Here is a 27,578-nt window from a genome sequence, read left to right on the forward strand (position 1 = left end):
AGTTAACTTACTATTTCAAAAAGGACTTTGCATCAATAACCCCCCCGCACCAATAGACGTCTCCTCCAATCAGTCACCATTTATCAATCAGCATTTCTGACCCATGATTAGTCAAATGTTAGAAATGTCAATGAGACATACTGTAGCACTGATTGCTTGGAAGAATGTCGAAGACGAGAATGTGATTAGTATTCACATCCAAGCACCCCTACGCTAACATTTCTCAAAAAACAGACTAAACGGTCCCAGTAAGTATGAATCACATCTTCACCTTGTGTTTTTTCCTCTCGCCTTGAATTTTTTTCCACCTCCATTTTGAACCCCAGCTCCTTCCCTCTTTTCTCGCAGGCATCGCCCTGCTTTAATGAAACAGATGTCCCTTCATTAATAAAGACCAGGTCTAGCACAGTAATGAAGAAATAAGCAGGCAAGCGCACACAAATGAGCCGGGCAGAGCTGAGAGAGATTGCTTCCGACAAGCACGGATTGTTTGTGACGGGACCGGGCACAACACTCTCCGACGATGCCCAGCCGGCTTAGTCGACTGCATTAGGGGACAAAATAGCACATTTATATGGGTGGACTGGGTGACAGCTGTAATAATAAATAATTCTGATGTTTATGTGAAAGACCTGGTGAGAAAGAGATTATAGCATAAACGTGGTAGGAATAAACCCCTTATGGAAAGTGGACATTTCTGGTGATAGCAGTAAATAATTGATGCAGATGGTTCATTTGTTATGCAATGACGTGACATCATTAGTCGACGTCTCCCTGAAATAAGAGGCGTCGTCTCATATCCCTCAAAAAAACCTTTCCCTCCTCCTGTCTTGCTCCTTTGCTAATATGAGGTGAGCCCATAAATGCAAAATAGTATGGCATCACACCGCAGACACTTTTTGTTCATGTTGGAAGTTTGTTTTTGTAATGTGAATGAATAAATATAATCGGATTTGACCAAAAAAAAAATCAAAATTGGGTAATGCTCTGCAGAGTGAACATAGTCTCTACTTGTTCATTTTGGGGGGATTTTTTATATTAAAACATTGCATTATTGGATATTTTATGGTGATTAGACATCAGGTCACATTGACCTGAGAACATTGTTAGGAAACAAATGCAACAGGAGGGTGAAAGAGCAGCATTGTTTGGTTTGAAGGAGAGTTAAAGTAGCATCCTGTGGTGCGCTTGGGGTGATCACACGCCTCATCTCTCCTATGGAAAGCTGTACACGGTGAAACGCACCAGCTGTTCTCCAGCAAACGTGCTCATTTGCATGATAAGAAAATATGCAGATATTCAAGACAAATCCAGTTTGGGAGCTGCTTGCCATCTAACTGTTGCAGGACAACGGAAAGGGGTATATGAGGCATGTAACATTTACCTGTTGAGATTTGTACAGCTGATTTCGTTGTCTAAGTAAACTCTCAAAAATGGTGTCAGTTGGGCCGTATAAAGCTTGTTTCCAATGGACAGTCATTTGGGAAGCAATTTTTGAGTGACGACATTAAATGGGACAGAAACACACAGCAAATGCTCTCATGGGCGGCCAGATTTTGAGGTATTGGCTACTCATAGAGGCTGACAATACTAGGCACCGATAATTACAGCAAAAAATAAAAGAAAATCTGACATCAAGTTCAGGCCTCCTGGGGAGTAGTTGGTGCTACTACTGTGGCACTTTGACACATTGCCAAATCTGCATTGGACAAAAAAGGTCGTTTACAATTTTTTGTGACTGTATTACTATTTTTTATATATATCAAAACTACAAGAGGTATCGGTACTTGGTATCTTTGAGCACTCAGTGAACACTCATAGTGATATCGGTCTGAAAAAATCCCTAGTTGATATGGTGGTTCATATTTCAGTCTCAAGAAATTAATACCGAGGACCAATGTTTTGAATCCGGGGTCCCCAATCATAGGCCCGAATACCAGTTCCAAGCTATACAGACTGAACAAAAACTACTCCTATGATCATCAGTCTTAAAGAAGTTTCATTTTGAAAATCAGTCACATCTGAGTTCTTCGTGAAAGGGACATGCAGCTTTTGCTGGGGATCTTCTGCCATGCTTATTTTGATGGATTGCTGTATAAAAATGACTTTGGTATATTGTGCAAAGGTGGTGAAATAAAATGAAACTAAAATGTGGCTGTTTCTTGCTGTGGATGCAGCTTTAACGTCATAAACTTCACAAACACATAAACATATGTGTCCTTCACAAGCCACTCATGCAACTCATTGCTCGGGGCCCTAAGCGCCGTGTATGGCTCTAATAGAGAAGGATCAATCATTGCACCAATTTTAATTTCTAGAACTGATTAAACTGATGTATCTTCACATGACCACAGCTAATCCATCAGCCAGTGAACCGGGAAACGGCGGCGGGCGGATTTGGCGAGAGGAGTCTTCGAGGAGCAGAAAACTCTGACGTTAATTTATGTGGCTTTTATGTCCCCCCCGATTCACTGATTTTGAAGGAGAGAACCAAATGCCTGTGCTGCCGATTCATAATTTATCTATCTACCTGGCCTCTGAGTTGATTCGCAATTCTTCCAAATAAAGACTATTTATTATTGAATTTCACTTTGAATCCAAAGCAATTACACTAACAAACCTCTGTGTTCCTCATTACATCAGCCGACCAGCATTCTTCTGCATCTTGACTGGCCAATTAAGAGCAAAATCAGACAATTCCCAATGTAGAGAAACGACATGATTAGCTACTATGGATCAAATGACTATAGTTAAACACAAGATTTAGCTGTTCCATTGAGCGTACCGACATTAAGGAGTGGCCACTTCGCACAATGACGGCACATTGACCTTTACATCGTGGTTCTGTAAACAACATGAAATTCATTACCGACAACATTATACAATCGATCAGTCACAGACAGCTGATGGAGAATACGACACTAACGTAGCAAAATATATCCACCCATCGTCCCATCAATTCCACCCACCCACCTTCCCACCCAACCCAACCAGCCCACCCAACCCAACCAGCTCACCCATCCACCCATCCACCCCATCCACCCCATCCAACCCATCCAACCCATCCATCCATCCATCCATCCATCCATCCATCCATCCATCCATCCATCCATCCATCCATCCATCCATCCATCCATCCATCCATCCATCCATCCATCCATCCATCCATCCATCCATCCATCCATACCTACGGAAAATTGTTAACAATAATTTTACTTTGGACTCAAAAGTCAACAATGAAATACACTACAATCTATATTATGGTATTAATTGTTTAATACGGTTGGTTGCTAGTTGAGTAATGACAGGTGTCTACTTCCTGTATTATTCCTCTTCCCAGTGGCTCTATATGACTTCCAACCGGATATTGAAGTCAGCCTTAGTACTGTGACAAATCTAGCTTGGGTGAGGAGACTTGAAAATTGTTCATCTTTTTCCTCTGAGTGTCCCGCTTCAACACGAGCAGATAAAGTTGAATGGTGGACTTGGGCTATTATCCGAAATGTACTCGTTTGACTCAAATCCACTGCTCAAGTGAATTTGCAGATGACAAAATTCAAGCGACTGCATCGCTATCATCAATCAATGTCAACTTTCTGTTGGCACCTCTTGTTCCGGAAGGTGTGATAGTGACTTGATTGCCACATTTAGAAGGGGAGAAAATGAAGAAGAGAAGAAGATGCCGCTGGAGTACACTCGCTGAGGTCACGTTTAAGGTAACGACGGTAAATCAGGTCGTCTTGATTGATGTGAGTAATGAGATGAACGACAGGAGAGACGGAGGACGACGCCACATGCAAACCTGTGCTGCCTGTGACATCATCCCTGCCTATGGAGGGCAAACAGGCCATTACAGAGTCTATGGCCTAACACACTACATCAATAAATCAATCAATTACGCTTACCATGACTGGAACACCAAAGCACAATATGCGATTTACAGTGGAATCGTTAGCGAATCAACATCATTTGCCATCATTTTGGTGAAATCACAAGAAAAAACAATGCATTCAACTTTAAAGGTTCCTCGTGTGACAATAAACCCCAAAACAAGTTTGACAGCTCCAAGTTTGTTGAGTGGGCCAACTGAGACACTCCTACCTTGTTTGTTTTCTTTAAACTCCTCCGTCATACCATGCTGCTTACTGGCTCCACACAAAGGGAAGAAGATGCGTGGATGAGAAGAAACATGAGAAGACGACACAGTGGTGAGATGGCACAGTGACATGAGAGCAACAATGAAGTTACAAATACAAGCACATGGGAAAGATGGATGACACAAAATGACAAAAACTAACAGAGGGCACACATATCCATAATTGAGCTCAATAAGAATTTTTTTTCCTGCCTTCCAGTCAAATCAGCAGCAAATTGGTTAAGATATTACAAATTGGTATGTTTTGTATACAAAACACACATTTGAATAAGAGGACGAAAAATGAGGCATGATGTCAGGGAAAGATGAACATTTTAAAGTCCAAGTTTACTTTTCAAAATGATTTATCATCTGATTATGATTCCAGCACACAGACGGATGATCCATAAAGACGGAAACAAACAAGCAATATTCATCAATAACACTCTGGTAATGATTGGTGCTTGATCAAGTGGTAACGCCGGTTCAAACGCATTCATGCACAGATGGTATTGTCGGGAAAAACTTTCAAAGCACAATATTAGGTACTTCTAATCAGAGCCAATAAAAGGGAAATGTAGCAACGATTCTCCCATTTCATTTCATACACTGGAGTGGTTGGGGTGTTTGTTTACTCAACTGCAAAAGTAATTGTGTGTTTTTTTGAAGGGGTTATTAGGGCTGATGGTGTTGTTTGCACAAATGCACATTCATAATAATCCTTCCGTCCATTTTGCAAAATAAGCCATCCATTTTCTCTATCTCTTGTCCTCATGAGGGTCATAGGTGAAGTGGAGCCTATTCCAACTGACTCGATAGACACAAATGGCCATTCATACTCACATTCACATCGATGGGCAATTTAGAGTCACCGGTGAAACTAACACACGAGTTTGGGGATGTGGGAAAAAGCCAAAATTTCCGCAAGCTGCTCGCTGTGGAAGCGCCAAGAGTTAGACGCGTCAGTGGGAATTCTGAAAAAGGTAAGTAAGCGAGCGATAGATCAAAGCCTGCAATGACCAGATGAAGGGGGGGGGGGGGGTTTCGAATGAGGACTTTCCGCAAACGCTCACGTCCCGAGCTCACATGTTCAGTGTTCACATGAAAGGAAAACTATGTGCATGTGCTGATTAAGTGAGCAGTGGCCCGACTGAACTCCTGAAACTCAGAGTAACACGTATTGTGCAAACCATAATATTGCAACACGTAAACTATGTCATGAAAAATACATGAACACAAAACGCGTTGTGTTTCGATTTTTTTGACTGTACGTGGAGAAATTCAACTGCCACCAGTGCAGTACACTGTATCCACACTTGGCCGGCTGCAGCAACTCAGGGACAAATCCCCTTATCAAATCCAGTGCCACTTCCTTACCGTCACAGTTTTCTGCTGTAACAGCACAAATGAGTCCCATCCATTGTCGAACCCCAAAATCGGCAGAAGAAAACAAAAATACTCAATGTTCTTCGGTATGGCAAACGCCAAACTTCTCAGTACCGGTTCCACCGAACACATTCATGACAGGAATTTACACTAATGTTCCATTTGCAGGCTTCAGCTAAAAAGAAAATGTCAAAAGAGATTATATAAACTGTTTGTAGTTGATAATAACGTGATGTCACTACGTCAGCTCCCAATTTAACCAAAGGGACGGATTGCGCTTGTACCTGCACATCCCTAGAGTCCCCCCTCCTCCCTTTACTCGACTCCAAGGTACCCTGTGTCATTGTAAAGATAATTATATATTAGCATGTTCTTAGCGTCTGTCTTTCGGTGCCATCTGTGTCCAGTCAGGTGCCCGCCGTCCTCCACATCCTGTGCCGCTCTGGCCCGGCCTGCCTGAGGGGGAGCATCGTGGCGGATGGGGGCACAGATCACAGGCTCCCACACAAGTGCAGACTTTCTCTCTGGTTTGCACGCATGCACACTCACACACCTTCTGTTGACAGCCTCAGCGTTGCACTGCTCTGCGCAGTCCCTGGGGCAAGCCGGCAAAAAGAGACACGCAGCAGTAGTCGCCGCAGTCCCTTCTGCCCTGTTCTGTCCCATTCTGTTGTCATTGGACTAAAGATAACGCTTACCTTGATAAAGTTACTTAGAGGACAGACAGAGGGCTCAAGACACAAGGCACTTCCGTGCTGTCTGTAAAAGCCGGCTTCTCTAGTAACGGCACTGAAACATAATGAGGAGGTAAAACTCTCGGGGAAAAAGTCAAGTAAGAATTATCCGTCCTCAGGGTTAGGCCCATTTCCACGACATTTAAAAGGCAACTTTTTGTTGCCATTTTGTATCGAATGCATTAATAACATGGAATGTGGGCAGGAGTGTTTGACCCAGCAAATGTTTTTCTGAAAGCAACCTAACATAACCTGTGTATAAACGCCACCAACACAGAGCAGGAGGTCTGGCAATTTTACGCCTTTGGAAGTAGCATTAGAAGCTCCTTAAAGACTGTCTCTAAAAGCAGTCATTCTCCCAGCCATGTCCCGTGTCACTGATCGGTATGAATTGCATGATGTAGGGACAAAGTCAATCCAGTAATTTTCTGCCTTCAGCGGTAGTGGGAGAAGCACTGCCTGGAGGAAGACATCTTTTTCTGCTCCCCGTTTACTATTAGAAGCACAGAAATAGAATGAGAGGACAATCAACCCAAGAACTTTCCCACCTTTAGAGGTAGTAAGCCGAAAAGGCGGACAAAGTTGATGGGGGCAATTTATGTAAGAGTTGGATGGCATTTTTTTTTTCTTTTTTTGCTGTATCTTTGTTCTGTATAAACATGGACATCACGGATAGGGGACAAATCCGACCAGGAAAAGTTCCACCTTTAGAGGTAATATATGGTGACTTTGTGGTGCAGTATTCAAGTTTATAAAGGTTCAAGTCCTTACTTTTCCTTCTTGTTGTGTTGAAAGCAATTGTCGTTGTCCAACAAATATGTCAGTTGTGTGAGAAAGCATGATCGTACAGTAATATGCTCCATTGCCCCGCCACTGATTTAAACAGGCTATTCTGATTCATAAATTAATTGTGGTTTAGATTAGTGGTGGCGTATAAAACACATAATTGTCAAGAAGAATTTTGACTTGATTTTCCGTTTATGTTGTGTTGTGTTTATGTTTTGTATACATGGAGCATACGTATATACTATATATTAAAGGTTCCCATTGTCAGAGGTTCACCTCATCCCCGTCAATCCAATAACCAAACTACTTGGCATTAACATCAGCATCGTCCTTCAACTTTGCAGAAGGACTCGATTTTTATTGAAGACATCTTGAAAGAGTTAAGCCTTTCACAGTGTCATTCTGTTGTGATACTGCAGATGGAGGGGGCGGGAGGAGGACAAAGATGGATGAAAAAAGTAGAGTCAGAGATAAAGAATGAAACAACAGGAGGGAGGGAAGGAAAGAGAAAAAAAAACAAAAGAAAAAAGCCAGTGGGACTGTGGGAGGATTATACTTGTCATTGTCGAATCTCAAATAAGTAAACAACAACTATTTTCTATTTCTTCTCTTCTGCTCTTGCCAGTGCCATGCGTTCCGTCGCCCCGATTGCTATCTTTTGGCTTCTTAACTTTTTTGACAGCTCATCTCTCTCATCTCATTCCACTTCCCTACAGCAGCTTTCTTTCATCCTCTCTTTTTTTTTCCCCTTGTTCCATGTGTCACCACAGTTCCTCAACTCTCAGCACGCATTCTCTCTTTAAAATCACGGTTCTTTCAAAAGCCCTGTTTACGCTAAAGCGAGGTAAACGCGCACATGCGACATCCTGAGAAGAATTCCTCCAAAAAGGCTTCCTCCAACAAAAAAAAACAACTTGCCAAGATGAACAAAAATCATCTTCCACCATTGCTGTCCTTTGCCTACTGTGTCACATGACTTGTTTTGGTTCCGTGGAAAGGCAAATCAGAAAGGGCAGCTTAAAGAATTTTTATAAAAAAAAAAAAATCGTGCTTGCTTGAGTACAACATTGCACGATCACAAGAGCAGATGGGCGGCTGGCAGATGTAGGTAGTCCTGGTGGCCTCCGTCAAGGAGCCGTGAGGGTAGAGGATTGTGGCTGTTCCCCTTGGGGAGTGTGTGTGTGTGTGTGGGGGGGGGGGGGGGGCAAAGTGGCTCATTAGTGTGGAATACTGCACAGGAGAACATGGAAAAGCTGTGTGCAGGCTTGTCTGTTTGAGTGCCTCTGTCTATAATTAGGAGTCGCCGCGAGTAGCGCTGTGGATCACAGTCAGATAAGTTGTCTGGCGGTGAGCCAGGGTGGAGATAACCTCACATCAACACACACATGCACAGAGGACCATGTGTGTGTGAGTGGGACACTGCAGTTTGCTGTGCTTGTTTGGAGATGACTTGGTTTTCCCGCCCACAAGTGAAAGCGCTGATTTTATTCCAGGTTCTCTGGCTTCCTCACATATTCCAAAACCATGCATATGCTCCTTATAAGCACTCTGGGCTGGCTGGCGACCAGTCAGGTGTAAACAACGACTTTCACCCAAAGTCACCTGAGATAGACTTCAGCTCAATCATGGCTCTAACAGGAACAGGATGTATGAGACGGAATGGATGGACTTCCGACAGGGATCGCAGAACCGAGTGTAGTTTGATCTTTGACCGCGGCCACAGAAACAACTGTAATTCATAATCGGGGATGCCTAGGACAACACTATGAGAACCTCAACCTGCTGCATCAAACAGAAAGTGAAAAATGCTAATGGTTTTTGCCCTCATTCAACCCCTCCAAGTCACATATGATATTATGCAAACTGCACATGCACACTTCCTCCGGCAGGCGACCTCCACCTGGGTATGAAAATCTTTCATCTCTGCAACAACCGCCACTGGGCATACTTCATTGTAAACCCACGCTCGTTCGTCTCCACCTGCGACTCATTCCTACGCAAACACGCACTCGCATTAAGTCAATATAAATGTGCCACACACCGACTAACTACTAAGTGCGGCGCTTGGCAAATGTAGTTGTAATATTTACAAGACGCATAAAGAGCAAATGCATTTACGACATTAAAGTTCACAAACACGGCGGTAACGCTGGCCGCCGCTGTCAGGCCATTACGGGGCCTTGCAAAAGCATTATGTACTAATGCACCCGTTAACGACGCTGGTCAAGAGTCTTTACGACTGCAGAGTAACGCGGATAAAACAGCCATGTTGTTTGGAGCCCTATGAAAGGACTTTAGTCACAAAGTTTTGGTTTGAACTCCAACTTTCTCCAATTCTGCAGCATTCCACTGTATTATAAGCACACAAATCTCATACAATGTAAGAAGCAGCAAAGCATATGACAAAGTTTGTCTTATAAAGGTGAAGTTAAGGTAAATGAAGCAAAGCTCAACTAAATTGGAAAGTCAACAAAGGTCAAACATTGGGTTGGCTCTTTTTAATCTTCGATATGTTTGGAAATCAGTTGCACTTTCTGCTGCATATAAGAATAGTGATGAAAAAATATGCTTTTCAATAATGCATTGTAGCAAACCATTTGTGTGACAAGGATTAACGGTTAAGTGTGACACAACCCGATCGATTGTCCCTTCCTGTGGCGGCCATCTTAGCTGCACTGGCTGGATAGTTAGTAAAAGATTGCACTTTTTGTAAATCTAACATAACATGCACACAGTCTGTGAAATTGAAATTTAGCACCTGTGAGTTAGGATCTTATTAGAGCAAGCCCTAAAAGGGCAGTAAGCACACGCTTTCCCTTTTTCCTTTGTCATGTGAGGACCATTAAAAAAAATTGTTCATACATCAAAAATCATCACGGTCACAATCGGTTTAAACTCATTAGTACTGTTTGCCCTACAACAGGTCCACAATAGAATCGTAATTCCACAGCGCCACATTAGCATCAGCCTTCGAGGAGTTTAATGAGCGAGAAGAATCACCGGCACAAATGCACACAAAGATAAAGATGATGAGGGAATTTCTCCTACAAAAAACAAAAAATTAGCTGCATAAAAATAACTCCTATAAAGAGAAAGTGCTGAGGTGCCCTTGCACATATAGAACAAACAAATGACACGCTATAAGCAGTCATTGTCTCTTCCGACTTTAACCTTCACACACACACACGGATGCACACACGTGCATGCACACACGTAATCATGCACACGCACGTGCGCGTACACACCTACAGATGAAAGCAGGCAATCAGAAACTGATTGATTGGACTTTGTCAACATTTGATGTGGCATGTGTGTGTGTGTGTTTGTGTGGGCGTGTGCACATGCGTGTGTGCGTGCAGTGTAATCAGAGTGAAGTGGTTGAGAATTTGTTTCTGAGAAGTTGACGGGTCCCGGCGTTCAAACAAAGGTTTTGTCCGAGGTAAAAGTTCAGACAGTAGGGGTTACAGGTTGTACGAAAACAAAAACGCATGCTTGACGTAACTCTTAAAATGCCAACAATGACTTGAGTCGTCCAATCGAATCAAAATCGTTTCGTTTTTCTTTGGGAGGTGCTGATATGACTCTGATGCGCTTCCACTTTAAATGTTAGGTGCACGTGTATGTAGCCAAAGTTATCAAAAGTGTGTGTGTGTGTGATGTGTGAAAAAACAGCGCATTCCAATCAGTGTAATGCGTCAAAAAGGTACGCTTGCTTGATTAGATACGATGATTAGACACACTTGACCACCGTTTCCCAGAGTAAGTGTGTTTTCCATTGTTCATTTCCTGCGACCATTAGGTTTAGTCAAAAGCCACATAACGAGTGCAGCGAAATGGTCAGTGCCTTTCTTGGTCAGACTTTCTTCCCCTTATTTTCTTTTAGACAAAGACATTTTGGCTATCACGACTTCATCCTCTCAAACCAGATGAGCTAGGATCTCACAGGGTTAGGGTACTCTAAGTGCAGTACAGTGGCACTGGGCAGCATTCCCTTCTATGTAACAGGACAGGGAGCATTCCTCACTTCAAGGGCCTCCATACCGGGTCTTGATTCACACATGGAAAAATCCAAATATGTTTGACCAGAAATGTTTGAAGAAAATCTGAATATTATGTTGAAAATAGGTGATAAGGATTAGATCCTTACCACAAAACTAGCCAAGGTCAGTGATTCCCAACAATTGCTCGACGGTAGATTAATACACTATGAGAGATCACGAGGTGTGCTGCAGGAAATAATCTATTATTTATTTCATACAAATAGTCAATGCTCATCTTTTTATGCCAGGAACGAATACTGACATGTTGAAAAATGAAATTCTCTTCCACAAGAAAGCAGAAGGAACGATTAACCTGTCGACCTGTTGCAATTCATACAAGAGAATAATTGTGTTGTATTCAACTAAACGGGCACACACAAAATGAATTTGTGAGGAAACTAAAGTTTACTATGTCGGTATTTATGCACTTTGTGTGACATCTGGTCGTGTGCACTGATATTTTTCAAATGTAAAATAAATATGTACCCTGGCTACAAGATTGGTCAATGTCTCAAAAACTGCCAAATCAGCATATTTGTGATGTATAAACAAGCAGCATGTATTCTGCAAGACCCAGTATAAAGACCCCCTAGTGTCTTGGTTTTGTTTTGGCACATCTAGTTGAGTACACGGGGCCACTACAAGACAGTCACGTCCAAGGGTGATATCAGAATAGACACTCACTTAGTTGTCTCCTTGAGGACAACGTGGCGCTCCCATGCGCCTTGATGCCCTAGAAACAGAAGAAATGTTGACACAAAAAGCAACCAGTTTTGTAAAGGGGACAAAAAAATCAAATAAAAAAAAAAGAAGGGGGTGGGCACAGAGACAAAAGAGGGATTGTTGTTAGTAGGCAACACTTAAGAGTATTACACAGCAAGCAAAAATCAACCTCAATGTAAATTCATCATGACTGGTTCGGGTCTTTACTCATTATCTGAGCCACAAAAGTGTCGTTTGAATCGACACAAATATACAACCACCGATGCAAAGCGATCTATAGCCACCAATGCAAAGCAGTCCACATTGTTTGCTGGAAGACAATAAAAAAAGCTGGATTACAGGATGTAAAGATTCTGCAGAGAATGGTTTGGCAAGCCACATAATATACGATCATTAAGTCTCCATATTCGAGAGACTGTTTACATGCTGCTGTTTTGGTTAGCAACTGAGTTTAAAGTCCTACTGGGCTTCTTCATTTACTTCTCACACACGTGTCATGAAGACACTCGAAAAATTTAGCTTAACTTGATTCCTCCCCAACATACAAAGTTTATCTCTAAGTCAAGATGGATCACTTCAACGTATTTCTTCGAGACCGACTTCCTACTGATACGGGATTTGGCACCATCCGATTGTATCATAGCTATTTTAGAAAGAAAATGTGAATCATTTTTTAGCAAAACGCTGGGAAGGAATACCACTGGGGAAAAAAAATGAATAGGTGAATTTCTAACGAGTGAACCGTGGGAGGTTAGTGTACGACAAAGGACCCACTTTTGCCAATAAAAAAGCATCTAAGTCTCCAATGTTTTCATTCAGCTGTAGTCAATTTTATACAGTCTCGCCTCAAGTTGTCTCAACCCAGAAAACTAACTAAATGAAATAAGAGACGTGAGGTGGAAGCTAAGGGCAGTGTGACTCATCTTTGCAAGACTCTATGCTGCCGCCGCCTCCAATCCGGCGTGACCGACGCTCGGCATCAGGGGAATTAATGAGGAGTATTGATGACACTTGATGGTGTACTGCATGCCGGTAGCCATGCGAATTTAACAAGATGAGCAAAAATCGCTTCCGATGTTACGAAGGTGTTAGAAATGTTAGAAATAAGAATTGGGGGGGGAAATTGAGGAGTTATAAAGCTTCCCACCTGCGCTCATAAGTACGGCTCTCAAGTGCTTGCACGCAGAGGGCTAATTCTACAGCAGGCAGATGGAAAGTGGCCTTCAACAGTAAAACTTGATGATGGCATAAAAGCACAATTAAACGCCTTACTCCCAAACATAAAGATATTACCTGGGTCTGGATGGAGGTCTCATTAGCAAAGGACTTTCATGGGGAAATGTAACCAGCCATGTTCTTTTTATGTCATCATATAAATAGCATTTGCGGAATGGGGCAAGTATGTGGTGTCATAATGCCTCAATTAAAATGCTATGTTGTGGAATGTTATTAGTGTCATCTAATGCAGCCCCAGCTCTTTGCTTGCTGTTAATAATAAGGCGGAGTTGTAGTGATCTCATTTTTTAAATCTTTTCTTAACATGCGCAACTTTGGGGACGTTACAATAGTCTTATTTGAGCGTGGGCAACTTTGGGGCACAATTTAGGGGGATTTATAGTAATCACCTACCGACTAGATAAGGGAGGAATTTATATTTTATTAATTTCAACCTGTGCGATTTTAGTATTTTAACCTATTCAACGTTTGGGGAAATTATCATAGTTTTTATTTGAGCCAGCCAGGGTTTGGGGTATGCATGTCTCAGTTCATCCTGTACAAATTGTGGATGGTCATGGCAATCTCATTTTTTGAACTTTTGACCCTGAAAGCATTGTTTTGATATTAATATGTCATAAATAAGATTTATAGCTGTGAAATAGTTGACTGGGTGACACATTAGTATTAAAAGTGTATATCAACAAAATGATACACAGAAAGTAGATGTTGTGAGAGGAAGTGATAAGCACTGACAGATGTATACAGGTGAAACAGCGGGCATAAAGACAGGGAAGTAGTCGGGCCGATGATGAAAAGACTTCAAGAAAGAGACGTAAAACGTTTTGTAGATGATGGAAAATCAAAAGTGGAAAGTAAGAAGAAAAAAAAATGCAGGAGAATGAGGTTTGAGAAAATTGATCAAAATGTGGAAAGGGCGACAAATTAAAAGTGGGATATTAGCAAGATTATAAAACTTTGAGGTGGAGGGGGGGACACGATATTTAAAAAAAAAAAAATGTACAAAAACTCTAAGTAGGGCACCGCACATTTCTGGGTCTGTCTTACTGCCGTGCCATTACTCAGTGAGGACCACGATTGTACAAAATGATCTAGTTTACAGGAATAGGAGACCTACATAGTTCCAATCAGCGTTTGGAGCGGCCCTCCTCCTTCTGCTGCCACTTAAAGTGGCAAGGAGTGCTGATGACGCACGTTAACATGATGCGTGTCAGCACACGTGTTCACGGAGAGTCCCCCACATTGGGGGGTTATTGCTGCAGTAACATAAAATAAGGATGAGCTTAAAGTCTCCCCCCCCGGCTGTAGTGGTCATCAACGAAAGGTGGGCAAAGGAAAGGAATCGATAACTGTTCTTGCTTAGTTGGTAGAAATGCGCAGATAATTTATTTCATGTGACTAAATAAAAAATAGAAATAAAATCTCTCCAGGTTTGCAAGAAAAAATATGATTATAGTTTGTAGAAATGCACAGTGGGCAGACTCAAGCCATTTATTCACAAGTTAGAGAGCAGTGTAGAGCTTTAAAAGTCCAAGAGTAAGAGCTGGTATCTTTCTGCCTGTGCGTTTTAAACCAACACTCAAAAGTTGCCATTTGACGCAAGAGTGGACTTTGAGAATCCGATTGGCTGGTTTTTACAAGCGCCATAAGAACAGCTACTGATACTACCTCTAAAGGCGGAAAATTGCCGGGTCAACCTTGTCCTCCTGTTCTGTTAGTCGATTTTATTAAACATCAAGAGGCAGTGTAAAAAGGGCTTCAAAAAACCAACTCCCAATCATGAGAGTCCACTTTGTCCCCCAGATTCCATTTATAGAAAAATGGCATGAAAAAAGCTTTAATATTTTAAAATAATTTTAAAAAGTATGGAAGGTACTCAACTTTGCCCCCAAAGCCAACCAACCACCTTCATGGCTGGTGCCAGTAAGATTCATCGAGAATGCAACATATTCAATTTCTTGTCTTGTCATCGTGGGATAGTGGGAACGTAATTTCGATCTCTTTGTGTGTCTTGGCATGAGAAGAAATTGACAATAAAGCAGACTTTGACTTTGACTTTGAAATCCACTCCTTGTTAGCCTTAATATCTACACGTCTTGAGCATAATATGTAAATAATCATGTTGAATGATGACAGGGTGAGTTTTCGTGGATATGGAACAAGGCGAAGCAGCAGAATAAAAGCTGCAAGCCATTTAAAGAAAATAGCGTGAGAATGAGAAAGGCAACAAGAGAGAAGTAACCATCAAGAGCCTTTGATTCCCCCCATAAAAGCTTCCTGATAGGAATGCCCATGAAATTAGCTAGCTGAAATAAAGCAATTCCAATCTATTCAATCCCCTCTAAAAACTTTCAAACAGCTACCATACCTCCAAGCTCATAAGATTCTCTGCAGGGCGTAAAATAGCTTTTCTCCTTCTCAGGCCACACTTCCTCTCTCTCACTTGCTCACTCTCTCCCCATCTTACCCTTTTTAGAAGTGCACAATTGAAAAATGAGAGGAGAGGAGGTCACACTTTTCAATCTGGGTTTGCGTCTCTTGCAATATTACAGCTTGTCAGCTTTGGGTGAATGTGTGGCCCCCCGTTTGACGCAGCAGCCTGATGTGGAAGAGGACAGTAGAGGTTGCACAAGTTCAGACTTTTTTTTTTTTTTAAAGATGACACTAATGTGATGAAAGAGGCATTGATGACATCGTGTCACCAATGATGTCATATTTTTCAGGACGGTCATTTTTCAAAAATTCCCAGAGAAGGGAATGCTTTGCAATAATCTATATATAATGTAAAGCTCATACACGATGAGAAAAAGAAAATCCTTATTTTCATTGATAACAGTCCGGAACATTTTTCTAGGTCTTCAGAATGTGAACAAGATTGGTGACCCGTTCGTGGGAGGGTTAGCAAAAAAATAAATGTGCCTGCTGTTTTTCTTGAAATTGGCTGTTTGCATCACCAAGCTTTCTCTTCACTGCAGTTTTTGAAAACGACATGACTGAGACAGAGTGAAAGGATATAATTTCCTTCCATTTGGTGGTGATTAACTGTGTTTTGATTTGTAAAACTTTTTTTTCCCTGTTGAATACTTCTGTCCATCAATATCGATTGCTTTTTGTGAGCACAGGAGGTGTTGTGCCTTTGAGTCCATCTGTCAGTGATGTGACATCAAGAAGGAGCAAACGCAGAGTGCTACAATAGTTTCCGCACAAGCTGCTAGCTGCCAGATGCATGTCACGTGTTATTCTCTCCATACTTGCACGAGTTTTCTTCAGTATGCTCAGACTTCTTCCCACATTCCAAAGACATCCATGTTCGGTTGACTGAAAAGTGGTCATTTGTTTATTCGGGACATGTGCTTGAGTCCAGCTTCAGCGGATGGATGGAGCAAGACAAATTGGCACGCTTGACCTTTGCAAGAAGAGGCCGAAGAAGTAGAAATAGCTGCCCCACTTTCAGACACTCTTGCTGTTGCTAGCCAACAGCGCACCGGGGTACCTAACCTACATAGCTGCATTATCGTCCTACACACTCTCACAAGCATGGTCACAGGAACGAGAAGTGGGTGGCATTGAGGTGGTGGTTGGGGCTGAAATCAGGCCGCACATGCTGCAAGCCACTGCTGTGGAGAGTCACCTGCGCTTACTAGCCTACCTTGCTAGCGGGCAGCCAGATGCTCTTCTAATTAAGAGCCCATTCACTGAAGAGAGGAGGGGCCGAGCATATGGAAGTCTCCATAGCCACTCTCGGTGCTGGCCTTAGAATAAATCACAAGATGTACACTTGGGCACGGGCCAGACTTCTTCCTCAATTTGGACACTTTGTTAAAGGAGACTAAGGTCAGTGTGGACTTACGCAGGATTGAGAAGAGTTCTGGGATTTACGTTTTGGTAGCTATAAATTCATGCAGGGTTTACAAAGGAGTTCTGTTCTCCTGGTGGCATCAGAACCGGATTTGCACATAATCTAAATATGCTGTGGTCGATCACTAACCTCCACTACGATAGTAGTACAGCGAAGTCATAAATACGGAATTTTGGATAAGAACACAAAATGAGAAACTGTGAATGAGCCGGTAACACAGTGTACCCTCTTGTGCCGCGCAGCAATGTTTTCTTTGAAAATGGCTTTGGAGCAGAATTAAAACAAAATAATAACAGGAAGAAGAAGAAGAGGAAATCTGGGTGTAAATTGTTACCAGGATCAGCATAATTTAGGAAGCTAAATGGATATATAAGGCTCAAAATAGCTTATTTTTTAAGAAAAGAGCAGTTCCAAGAAAGACTCTCTAAAAGAATGCATTAGAATGCTTTCAACTTCTGACAGTGCTGATGAGTATTCTCTACCTGAGGAAAATATTAATTTGCCACTGAGAAATGTGTGTAAAAATCATTTCTGTGCCCACAGATGGAATCTAGTCACGGCAGCGTCATTCTCAACGCACTCCTGGCGTGCATTAAATCAAGATGTGAGCATTAATGAAATTAATGAAAAATTGATCAGAGGAGCGCAAAAACCTAAAGGAACTCAATAATTCAAGTTCTAGGAGAGGACTGATTAAAAAAAAATTAGCACCACACTTGAGGACCCAATTTGTTAAAAATTAAGAAGAATAACAATTGTATTGTTTGTATACAAACATGTCTGGAGCGTCATCAATTAAGTGCAAAATTAAACAATTAAATCTTTTGCTAGCAGCCTGTTTTTACAAGTCATTGCGGCATCATAATTATTTACATACATTTATAAAATCTAGTAATTTCATCCAATGTTACAAATGGAAATCACGTTTGAAGTCATCCTTGATGCTTTGCATACTGTTATTTTAAATGAACCAGGGAACTATTTTAAAATGCCCCAAAGATACATCATCCATTTTGCGAATAATGTCACCTTTAAATCATAACATTCCATTACATCGATGTACACAACACAACAGGTCTGAATCAAAAAGCCCTGATAGCACGCCCACAAGACAAAGTGAACAAAACATTAAGAAATGAAGCTTTAACAAACAAGTAGCTCAGCTAAATGGATTCTGCGTTAATGGCATTGCCGTGCTTATAATTGAATTCCGCCATGAGGCATGACAACGCACATAACACAATAATGACTTAATGCTACTGTCTGTGGCATAAACGCAACTTATTTCACTCAAGCTACTTTGACGTTTTTCAAGACATTATTGACTTGGCTAGCCGCCCACTAATGGCTGCGACACAAAAAGCACGCGCACACGCACACATCCAGGCGATGACAAATAGACACAAGGCACTCACCACGTCACACGCAAAGCCTCACTTTTTTGCTTGCTTAAGCCGACAGAAGCGACGCGCATTCAATAGGGCGAGGCCATCACTGAGTGTATTATTGGAAAAGCATTAGTGGGAGTGGGTGTGTGCTGCCAGAAGGGTGTAATAAAAGCCTGAAATGTGGAAAAAAAAAAAATAACAGATTAATATGTATAAATGACATCAGGCCAAAATGATGGAAATTCAGCACTGCAAATGCAAACACAAGTGTGTGCGTGTTGACCACATTTTGTGCTATCTACAACCAACACGGACTAGAAACTCAAATGTACAGTTCCCTCTATGGGTTCTCTCTTTAGTTCAGATATTGGCAGTATTTTTTGGGAAAGCTGTCAATGTGGAGAAGTATTTTCAAAACGGCTGACAGTGAATGAGTTAACAGCCTAGTTATGAAGCCATCAGCAAGTGAGCTCCGTGCTAACCAGGCTGCAGGTATGTGAACCATCTGTAGTGTCTAAATTGAGAGGTGAATGCTGGTTCAAGGGGAACTGCATGCACATAAATCCACCTTAACGTTCTCTTTGAACCAGAAGCTTTAATGACCGCGCGTAATTGCAAATCAATCAGCTCAGCCTCCCCATTCGATATGACGCAGTCTATATGTACCAGTTAAGTGTTGGGAATGTGAAGACTACTCTAAATTCTGTAAGTCGGAAAACACACACGGGGCCATCTGTCATCTCCATCTGTAGCACCTGAAGCTCAACACTGCGGCGCTGGACAACATTAACTGGTAGAGGAGAGTCAACGCAGGTCGCTTGCTTATGGTACCTCATGTCGCACTTTACAGCATGCTAATAGTCGGATTTTATTCGGGTGACCGGTTACATCACACGTCCTATTTTCAAACCAAGCGCTGCAGTCGTTACTTATTTTGTCGCCAGTGTATCAGAAAGGGAAAGTGACCCAAACACAACAACCCTGTTTCCAGCACAGGGAGACATTCATTACGTCGACAGCGCTCCCATAATGTCAGTTGGTGGTGAAGCCATGTCAAAGGCAGGCAAAATGCGTCGCGCAGTGTCCTCCCTGCTGAACATTGTGGAAATTGAAGAGGTAGGTAGGTAGCGGACAAACCGATGAATGTCACAGCATTTTCACGACTGGACGTATGATGGATTAGAGCTTCAAAAGATGCTCTTAAGGAGATGGGAAAGAAAATAAAGCAAGAGAAGAGACTCGGGCTAAAATAGATTCTGGAGCTTGCTTACCTCTGGCCCCATGTGCTCCGTCTGTATGGCACGGTCGCTCACGTGGCAGTCTTTTATCTTAAGGGCTGCTTTGGCACTCTCCTGTAAGGACAACAAACAAACACGTAATCAGCCGTCCGCCGCCCAAAAATGCAAAAAGGGCACATCAAATAGAGTGAATCAGAACAAGTGCACAATGTTAGCAACCTTCAACATGCACTCATCCTTTGGTGTGTATATGGAAGAGTCATGAAGTTCACTTGAATGTCCTTCTTGGGGATTTACAGAATGTCCAACATTTCCACTTTTACCCTGACCACACAAAGTTGCAGACAGCCATTTTATGTGCTTGGCAATGTTTGTAGAAGGTTGCACGTTCCTTGGAATTCTGCACTGCTTACCCCAGGAGCCTTTTCTTCTACACAGTAATAAATTATTGTGACGGCCCTGCTTGCACACAGAATGGCCTTGATGTGGTGTGGACTTAAATGGAAACAATTGAATGAATTAGGAATGCTGGGAGAAGTTAAGATTTATGTATCATAAGTTGCATTCTTTAAGAGACATACTTCCCCAAGCTCATCAAGGAAAAAAATTTGGTCAGAATTATTTGAAGTATTAGCTGCTCGGGCCAATTGATCCATGTTGCTAACCAAAACAGCAGCATCTAAATAAGTCTTTCGAGAGATTTGGTGTAAAGTCTGCAAATAGTGGTTTATCAAAATGAAACTTGTCCTCATCCAATCCAACAACAAATTTGTCCACAAGTTTCATGCGTTTTAAAAACGTCTCACTGCCCGTTTGAAAAGCAAGTCTGCATTTCTACAGCGCTACGTCGTGGGCTGAAGCAAAGTCCTTTCAGCAAAATGCATCGGCGAGGAAGAGCGGGAAAGCTGTTAAAAGTGACAGCCAGTGATGGCCGGCCTGTGAGCAGGTCCTTGTAGGAGATAATTAATAGGTTTTCACTGGCAGATTTACAGACGCGGACGGGTGGAGCTTTGGCTACGAATTGCCTTTTCCTTCAAAGTGGCGCACTTAAACTTGGCAGCGGCAGGCAAGGTTTCCTCTCTCTTTCCCTCTCCCCAACATAGGAGGTACACGCCAGCGAGCTCGAAAAGCTCGTCTCTGTCAATTTAACAAAATGAAATGCAGCGTTGGTCTGGGGTTTGTAAGTTCAGTGTACTTTACACAGCTTCTGAAGGAAAACTGAATACAGCTGGTGAAAAGAGACACGAGTCTGAGATTTTAAAAGATACTTGAACCGTGAATAAGTAGGAGGCAGGTAAAGATATGTTGTTTTTGTTTTTTTGCTTTCTATCCTGTGTTGTTGTTCTGCCGACAAGGAACGTGTCCAAATCAGCCAGACAGTTTTCCAGAATCTGAGGCAACATGTTGAATGAATGTTGATAATATAAATAAAAAGAAAACAAATGTTCATTCGTTATAGTCTCATAATAGTGTTGTGTAATAAAAGTCTTTGGGAATAACCTGCAAAAAGATTGCTCATCAAAAATTGGTTGTGTCACAAACCTGCTTCTCAAACAAAAAATATATATAATCAGAGCCGAAAAGGTTTGAGCTTATTTGTGGCACGCGGCAACTCAATGGGACACGGCATTTTTTTAGAGGGATCCATCATGTTCTCTGCTGATTTTAATTTGGTTAGTTATTAAAGTATTAACATGCGCACCAAATTAAATGGTCCTTGTCAGAACAGGTAAGCGATGCAAATGTCACGGACAGCTTGATGAGAAAGAGGAATGAAGGCGGCGTTAGATTCAAAAGACTGAGAGACAAAAGAAGGCTGACAAGATTGAGATGCGAGCGGCACGGACAGCAAATCAGAGAAAGATGCCAAATGAGACTCAAGTCAGTGGCTGGTGACTGGCATCTCTCATTATGCTCGGCTGTAGGACGCCGGCACATTATCCTATCGAGGCCTGGCATCATGTCCGCGTTGTGCCGCTTCGATAGAGCAGGTGACAAATGACGGACAAACAATGATGACAATATTGTGGCAAACAACACTAAAAGGGGGTATATTGTGGGGAAATGGACTTTTTAATTGCTTGTGTAAACAGAGTTGGGTCTCTGGAGTGCCTTCCCGCCTATCAATTGGGAAATTAAACAACCAACCAAATTTTTGATGCGTGTGTTTCTGAAAACGTGCCTGAACGAGCATGCACTTTCGGTTTTGTAACAGAGGTGCTAACTTGCGTAAATGCACTTGACATGATCGGCTAGGCTGACTGAAGATTCAGAGCCATTTTCAAGCATTACATGTGTTTCATTAGGGTTTTTTTTTCTTCAATAATTCTGTTAAATCACAATTCAGGAGTAATGTTGGTTACTTTTAAATTGTTATTATTACGCTTGTCAAATTCAAGTTATTGCTCGGGCTCGGACTCGCACCCCAAACCTCTGTTCCCTATTTGTGTTAATGTCAGCGAATGAAAATTGAATTTGCATCTTGCGCATGTATGATATAGTCATTTCTTTGATCATCAGTTATTTCACCTTTATTTTTCGGCTTTTGAATCACTGCACTTTTGAGTGGTATTTAGTATAAAGAAAACATTTTTAGTCATTAACAGAAAAGTTTGACATATTTAAGTTTTAAAGAGGGCTCAAAGAAAAAATCCCACGATCCAGGCTTCAAAGCTAATTATGCCTTAATTCACATGCATTAAATCTGCGTCAAAACATTCTCGTTGTTTTAATAATTTAATCCAAAAGTCGAGGAAAGTGTGCCCATAGTAAATTTATAAGAGCACATTTTAAATGTTTTAATGTCTGATGCCGTTCATCCATAAAAAATATTAATAGCCCAAGCCACAAATTGTATTTTATTAACTGCATATGGGCGGGGGAGTCTGTTTGCTCGCATTGTGTGCTATTAAATAGAAATGATGCAAAACAGCAAGAAACAAGTCGTTTAAGACTTCGGGTAACGTTAGAGCATCTTTAAAACTGCACGTTGAACAACATATGCGAGGTCACCGTGCTTTTATTCCTCTGATATATTGCGGACGGATGGAATGCTGTTATGGTTTAGCAACAGAGTTCAGCTTGGCTCAGCAGTTAACTTTTTATAAAGGATATATATATATCGTGGAAGATACTTTTGGAAATGACTTACACACAAATATTTGTGTCTCGGGAGTGTTTGGTGATTTGTGTTTGCTGATGTGTCCACTAAATGCACAACAGGCAACGGATCTGCCACATTACAGATAATTACACTAAGTTACTACCTGCTGGGGTTTTTTTTCCTAGAGAGGAAAAAGGATTTATTTGTCAAAAGTGAATGACACATTCAGCAACTAATTGGGGATGCGGTCCATTAGAAACATAGACACTATTTATTTGTAAAACTCATGTCAATTATGCATGATGAAGCTGTTTGGTCATTTGGACCTGTTTGCTTCGTAACGCTCTCCCCTCATAATCATCGAAATTGAGGAAAAGCTTTTCCATCTCCATTAAAGATTATAAATTCATACAAATCCCCTCGATGGTGTACACATAGAGATTTTTACCAGTTCACTCTGCAGTCGGAAAATCAGCTCGTCTTTCTCCTTTAGTTGCTGCAGCAACGTCTCCTCTCTGCTCCAGTCCTGAAGACAAGAAATAAGACAGCTTGTTGCATATGTACTTGACACTCAAAGCTGCAGTTTTATGAAGTCAAATATGTTTGTTCCGTTGTTGTTGCGTTATGGTATATCTGAAACTTCACATTTTATCTCGCAACAAAAAAATTGACCGATTGAAGACACTTGGAGTCCATTCACGAAAAGTAAAAACACGAGTGATTTTATACACGCATGGGAGACAGAGTCTCTGTGGACCTTGCAATGTTTAGAGTTTCAACTCCGAACATTCTGTAAAGTAATGAGACTTAACGAGGTTCCATGCAAAACAATTTAGGAAGTATAACTGCCAGCTACAATATTACTTTTGCACAGAAAACAGCTTTATCTTCTTGTAATTGAAACCTTTCAGTCTTTCCAAGATAATTTGATGGAATTATCATACCTATAATAATAATTAAACACGTATGTAGTTACATAATTACGTTGTAAAGTATATATAATTTTTGTCGGAGGACCTCAGGCAACATGCGCTCTTTTCGGAAAGTTTGAAATACGAAAGCATGGCATTTCCTTCCACTTTTATGCGAATGACAGTAAGATCTATGTCCCGCTGAGCGAGAAATGATGTGTTTTCCTGCAGACCAGACGCTACTGGAAGTGGCGAGGACAAAGCGGAGCCTCAGAGGGGATCGAGCCTTTTCTGTTGCTGATGCTTCCCTCCCTAATGAGCTCCCCTTGAAAGTTAGGAAAGGCCCATCATTGTCCATTTTTAAAAGTCATTTGGAGACTTATTTTTATTCTTTGGATTTTGAAACTGAATGAACGAATTTGTGTTTTCACTGTCTTTGTGGTTGTCCCATTGCGATATGTGAAGCGCTTTGTTCCAACTGCAGCTGTTGTAATCCTCACAAGCTTGTTTGCTAAAAAAATGCTACACAGAGTGAAATTGTGTCAAAGGATAAAAGGTTTTGGGAAGAAAAAGTTAGAAAGACAAGTTTGAGAAAAGTAGACAGGTAGTCAGGTAGTCATTACTTCTTCAGAAGAGAAAAATGGACACGAAAATGTAAAAACACGGGAGAAAGGGGACAAGAGATAAAGGATGGATAGAGGGCGGGAGAAGACGGAGAGGGCCTGAGGCAGACCATGATGGTGTCTAAGGGATCCTTGGAGAGTCATCTATCTGAATGGACAGCCGGCAAAGTCAAGGATATATAACTTCAACATTGCCCCTCGAATCAGCCTCAAAAAGCATGAATCTTTTATATGTTTTTTTTTTTTGCTCCATCCACAAAAGTTTACTTTTCAATATGGAGATCCATGCTTTTATTTGACACTAAATTAATTCCGTAATTAAAACGTTTGGTTCGGCTTTAATCTTGTGTCACAATTAGTTTAGATTAATTACTTTGTCATGTTCCATCCATAATTAATATATGATCAAATTTGGTAGCGGCTAGACAAAATTTGCTACGTAAGTTTGGCTGTCTAAAATGAGCCAAAAATGTCTCCTTCAAATCAAAATGGCTGAATTCAGGTTTCTTAAAGGAGACTTTTGTACGCCTACCAAATTTCAATTTACAAGGGGAACAAGGCTTCAGTGCTGGTGAGGGTTTAAAAAAGGGAAAAAAAAAGGCAAACTCCACTTAAATACCTGAGTGCACTTAGAAATTAATTTTGATGCCTTAACTCTAGAGTGCCGGTGTTGCGAGACCCAGACCGTGCTCCCTTTTTTGAATTTACAAACGATCACCTTGCTTGAACAGCTTCTACGCTCTGACGTGCTGCCGCTCTGTCTGCCCACTCACAGCGGCTCTGGCACTCCCATTTCCGAACGCGCCCTTTTGGTCTTGTGTTTTTTTTGTCGCTTGATTCATGATCAACCTGCCTACCACATTTCATGTTCTCAAAGGCTAGAAAAGGAAGAGTCAATATTTAAAGGTCATGCCCACGACATCTTGCAACATATCGGGATGAACACATCTGAAAAATCTGGTGAGCCTTTTCCTTTTTGACATCCCAAATCGCCATGAAACTGCATATTGTGAAACAAAAACTAAAGTTTGGACAAAGAAACAGCGACATGCTTTTTAACTCAATCATCAGGTGGTATTCAGGATAATCTCTCAGTACTCCATTGAATGATAAAAGTGGAGCATGAGAATGTATTTCTAAAATAATGTGATTGAAACTGCCTCAGCTGGGGGCTGAGGGAGGGAAGAAATCTGATCAGAATCAACGGAGTGCAGCCACTTAATGTGATTTTGTGCCACGGTTGAAGGCACCCCATGCTCGCAATCAGAAGCCTGCTGAAGAGGCCGTGGAGATGAATTAGATTCCTCAGGTTAGCAGAAATGATTCCATTTGTTCACATTCTGTTGGAGGTGCACGCTTGCACTTAGAAATCATGAATGCGTGCCACAAGCGCTTCCTTCCATAGGTTTCGAGAATTTTTATGGATGAATATAGTATAACAACTTGTTCCTCCTTAAATAACTTACCTACCTGGCTTTTGCATCTGATGAAAAGTTGTAATTTATTGTGGATTTGAAGCGCAAGTCTAAATTGTTTTTCCTCTTTATACTCTTTGAGCTGAAATCTTATGAGGGCCCAATAATGATAATTTAAATGTTTTGATAGCATATTTTGTTCATAAAATTACAATCTTGTGGTACTTCACTCCCAATTATAGCTGATCAATCGAAATGAAGCAATACAATGTTAGAAATTGGAGTTAAATTTTATTCCAAAGCTAAAACGTGTCTAATAATTAAATTGTGTTTGCGCTTTCTATTTAAAAAAAAAAGATCTCTCAGTGTCTCACTCTCCAGTCTTCATCTTTTGAGTCTAAAATTGAAGTTGTTGTAATGAATAATTGAGATGCAAAAGGCCTTTTCACATTTCATTATTTTGGGCTTTTCATTCCAACCCAGCAGCTCATATCAAGCATGTTAAAAACTGGAGGGGAAAAAAGAACTATTATAGTCTTGTCTCACACAGTCATCATTATGCATAGCACTTGGAATGGAACAGACTCCGGGCAATTGTATTTATTTCAATCGGAAAAGTTGATTGGGAGGTTGTCGACGGAGCAAATTAAACTTTGAAGTCAAGGAGCAACTGTTTTCATACATGCTGTTATAACACGGCTGTACTCTTCAATAGGAAGTGCATCCTCGGTGAGGGCTATGTTCCATTATACATTATTAATTTCAAATTCTGACACGGTGATGAATGCCTCGCCTATAAAAAGATGTTCCCAGTGTGCCTTGAAACGAGAGGTGAATGTACACAAATGTCATTTAAATTACCTGCGCCGTCCTAGAACGCTCCTCTGAATACACATAATGAGCAGGCGCTCTTTAACGCACTAAAACGTTGCAACTAGGGCAAATAAAAAAAAAACGAGAAAAAAAAAAAACTAAACTGGGGCGCTGTGTGACACTGCAGCCTCTCAGGTGACTCGCTGAGATTATTTTTACTCCGACAGAGACATTTACTTGAGTGCCGGACAAATTCTCATCTTCTCACTCCTCGGCTGATCCATAGTTGCCTGCCCTGAGCCATCTTAAATTTGACCTTAAAAAAAAAAAAAAAATCTTTAACTTTCTACTCGCCATTCCTTCGACTAAAACACTGTCCTGCTCTCTGCGTTTCACAATATTTCATCACTCCTGCTCACGCTCAATCCATCAAACTGACGAGCGACAACTCTGCACACACTTTGTGACATTCGCTCAGTCATTCCCTGGATGCATGCGGCATATTTTGGGCGCTCCGTATTCGTGGCAAAGGTTGCTATGGCTTTTTGTCATTCTCTTTTACCTTGTAGAACAAAACAAATAGCAATGACATTATTCAAAGACTTTTGCACTGATGGAAGGTCAGTCTGAATTTTGTGGTAGATGGTACAATGATCGTGAAGCTTTTATTTTCTAAACTAATTTGGGATCAATAATGTTCCTCTCTCATAGAGCAGAAACTTTTTCCTGTACAGTGTCGCTCAAGACACATATTTGTTGGCTATTATTGAAGGAAATGCAACAACAAAAAATTTGTATACTATTGTATATTGACGAAAAATAGGTATTGGACGATATCGTTCTTATTAAAAGTTGTCTTTAAGACCAGTAACAGTATTATTCCAAAGGGAAACTTCTGAAACTTGGTTAAAGCAAAATACACCAGGGGGACTCATTTCCTTAAAATAAACGACAATATAATAGTATATTTTGTCTTGTTTATCGGCCTTATTGAAGTTCAATGTCATACTTCAGTGTAGGTCACTGTGCATCTCCAACAGTCACTTTTTTTTTTCTTCATATCAGCCTCCGCCTTACATACTTTTCCTCCATGTGAGCTGTTTGCACGTGAGCTTCTGTCTTCAAGCTGTGTCGCAGCCTAAATTTCTCCCACTGATCATCCATGTGGGTCAATAAAGAGGGCGCGCA

General features: G+C 41.3%; 1 protein-coding gene across 2 annotated transcripts in view; it reads right to left on the minus strand.

Moving 5' to 3' along the window:
* The window catches only part of ccser1 (coiled-coil serine-rich protein 1), an 83,054-nt gene that overhangs the window by 27,661 nt on the left and 27,815 nt on the right, over positions 1 to 27,578 (minus strand). The window contains exons 9-11 of one of the 2 annotated variants that reach the window (XM_088377277.1): positions 23,077 to 23,154; positions 19,559 to 19,639; positions 11,766 to 11,814 (exon numbers count right to left, since the gene is read on the minus strand). In XM_088377277.1, coding sequence (XP_088233403.1) covers positions 11,766 to 11,814; positions 19,559 to 19,639; positions 23,077 to 23,154 — 208 coding nt within the window. The remainder of the gene's footprint in view (positions 1 to 11,765; positions 11,815 to 19,558; positions 19,640 to 23,076; positions 23,155 to 27,578) is intronic. The other variant, XM_088377275.1, reaches the window with a different exon arrangement.

Source organism: Syngnathus floridae, chromosome 5 (assembly GCF_059516105.1).
Source record: "Syngnathus floridae isolate MCC-2025c chromosome 5, RoL_Sflo_1.0, whole genome shotgun sequence".
Taxonomy (NCBI): Eukaryota; Metazoa; Chordata; class Actinopteri; order Syngnathiformes; family Syngnathidae; genus Syngnathus; species Syngnathus floridae.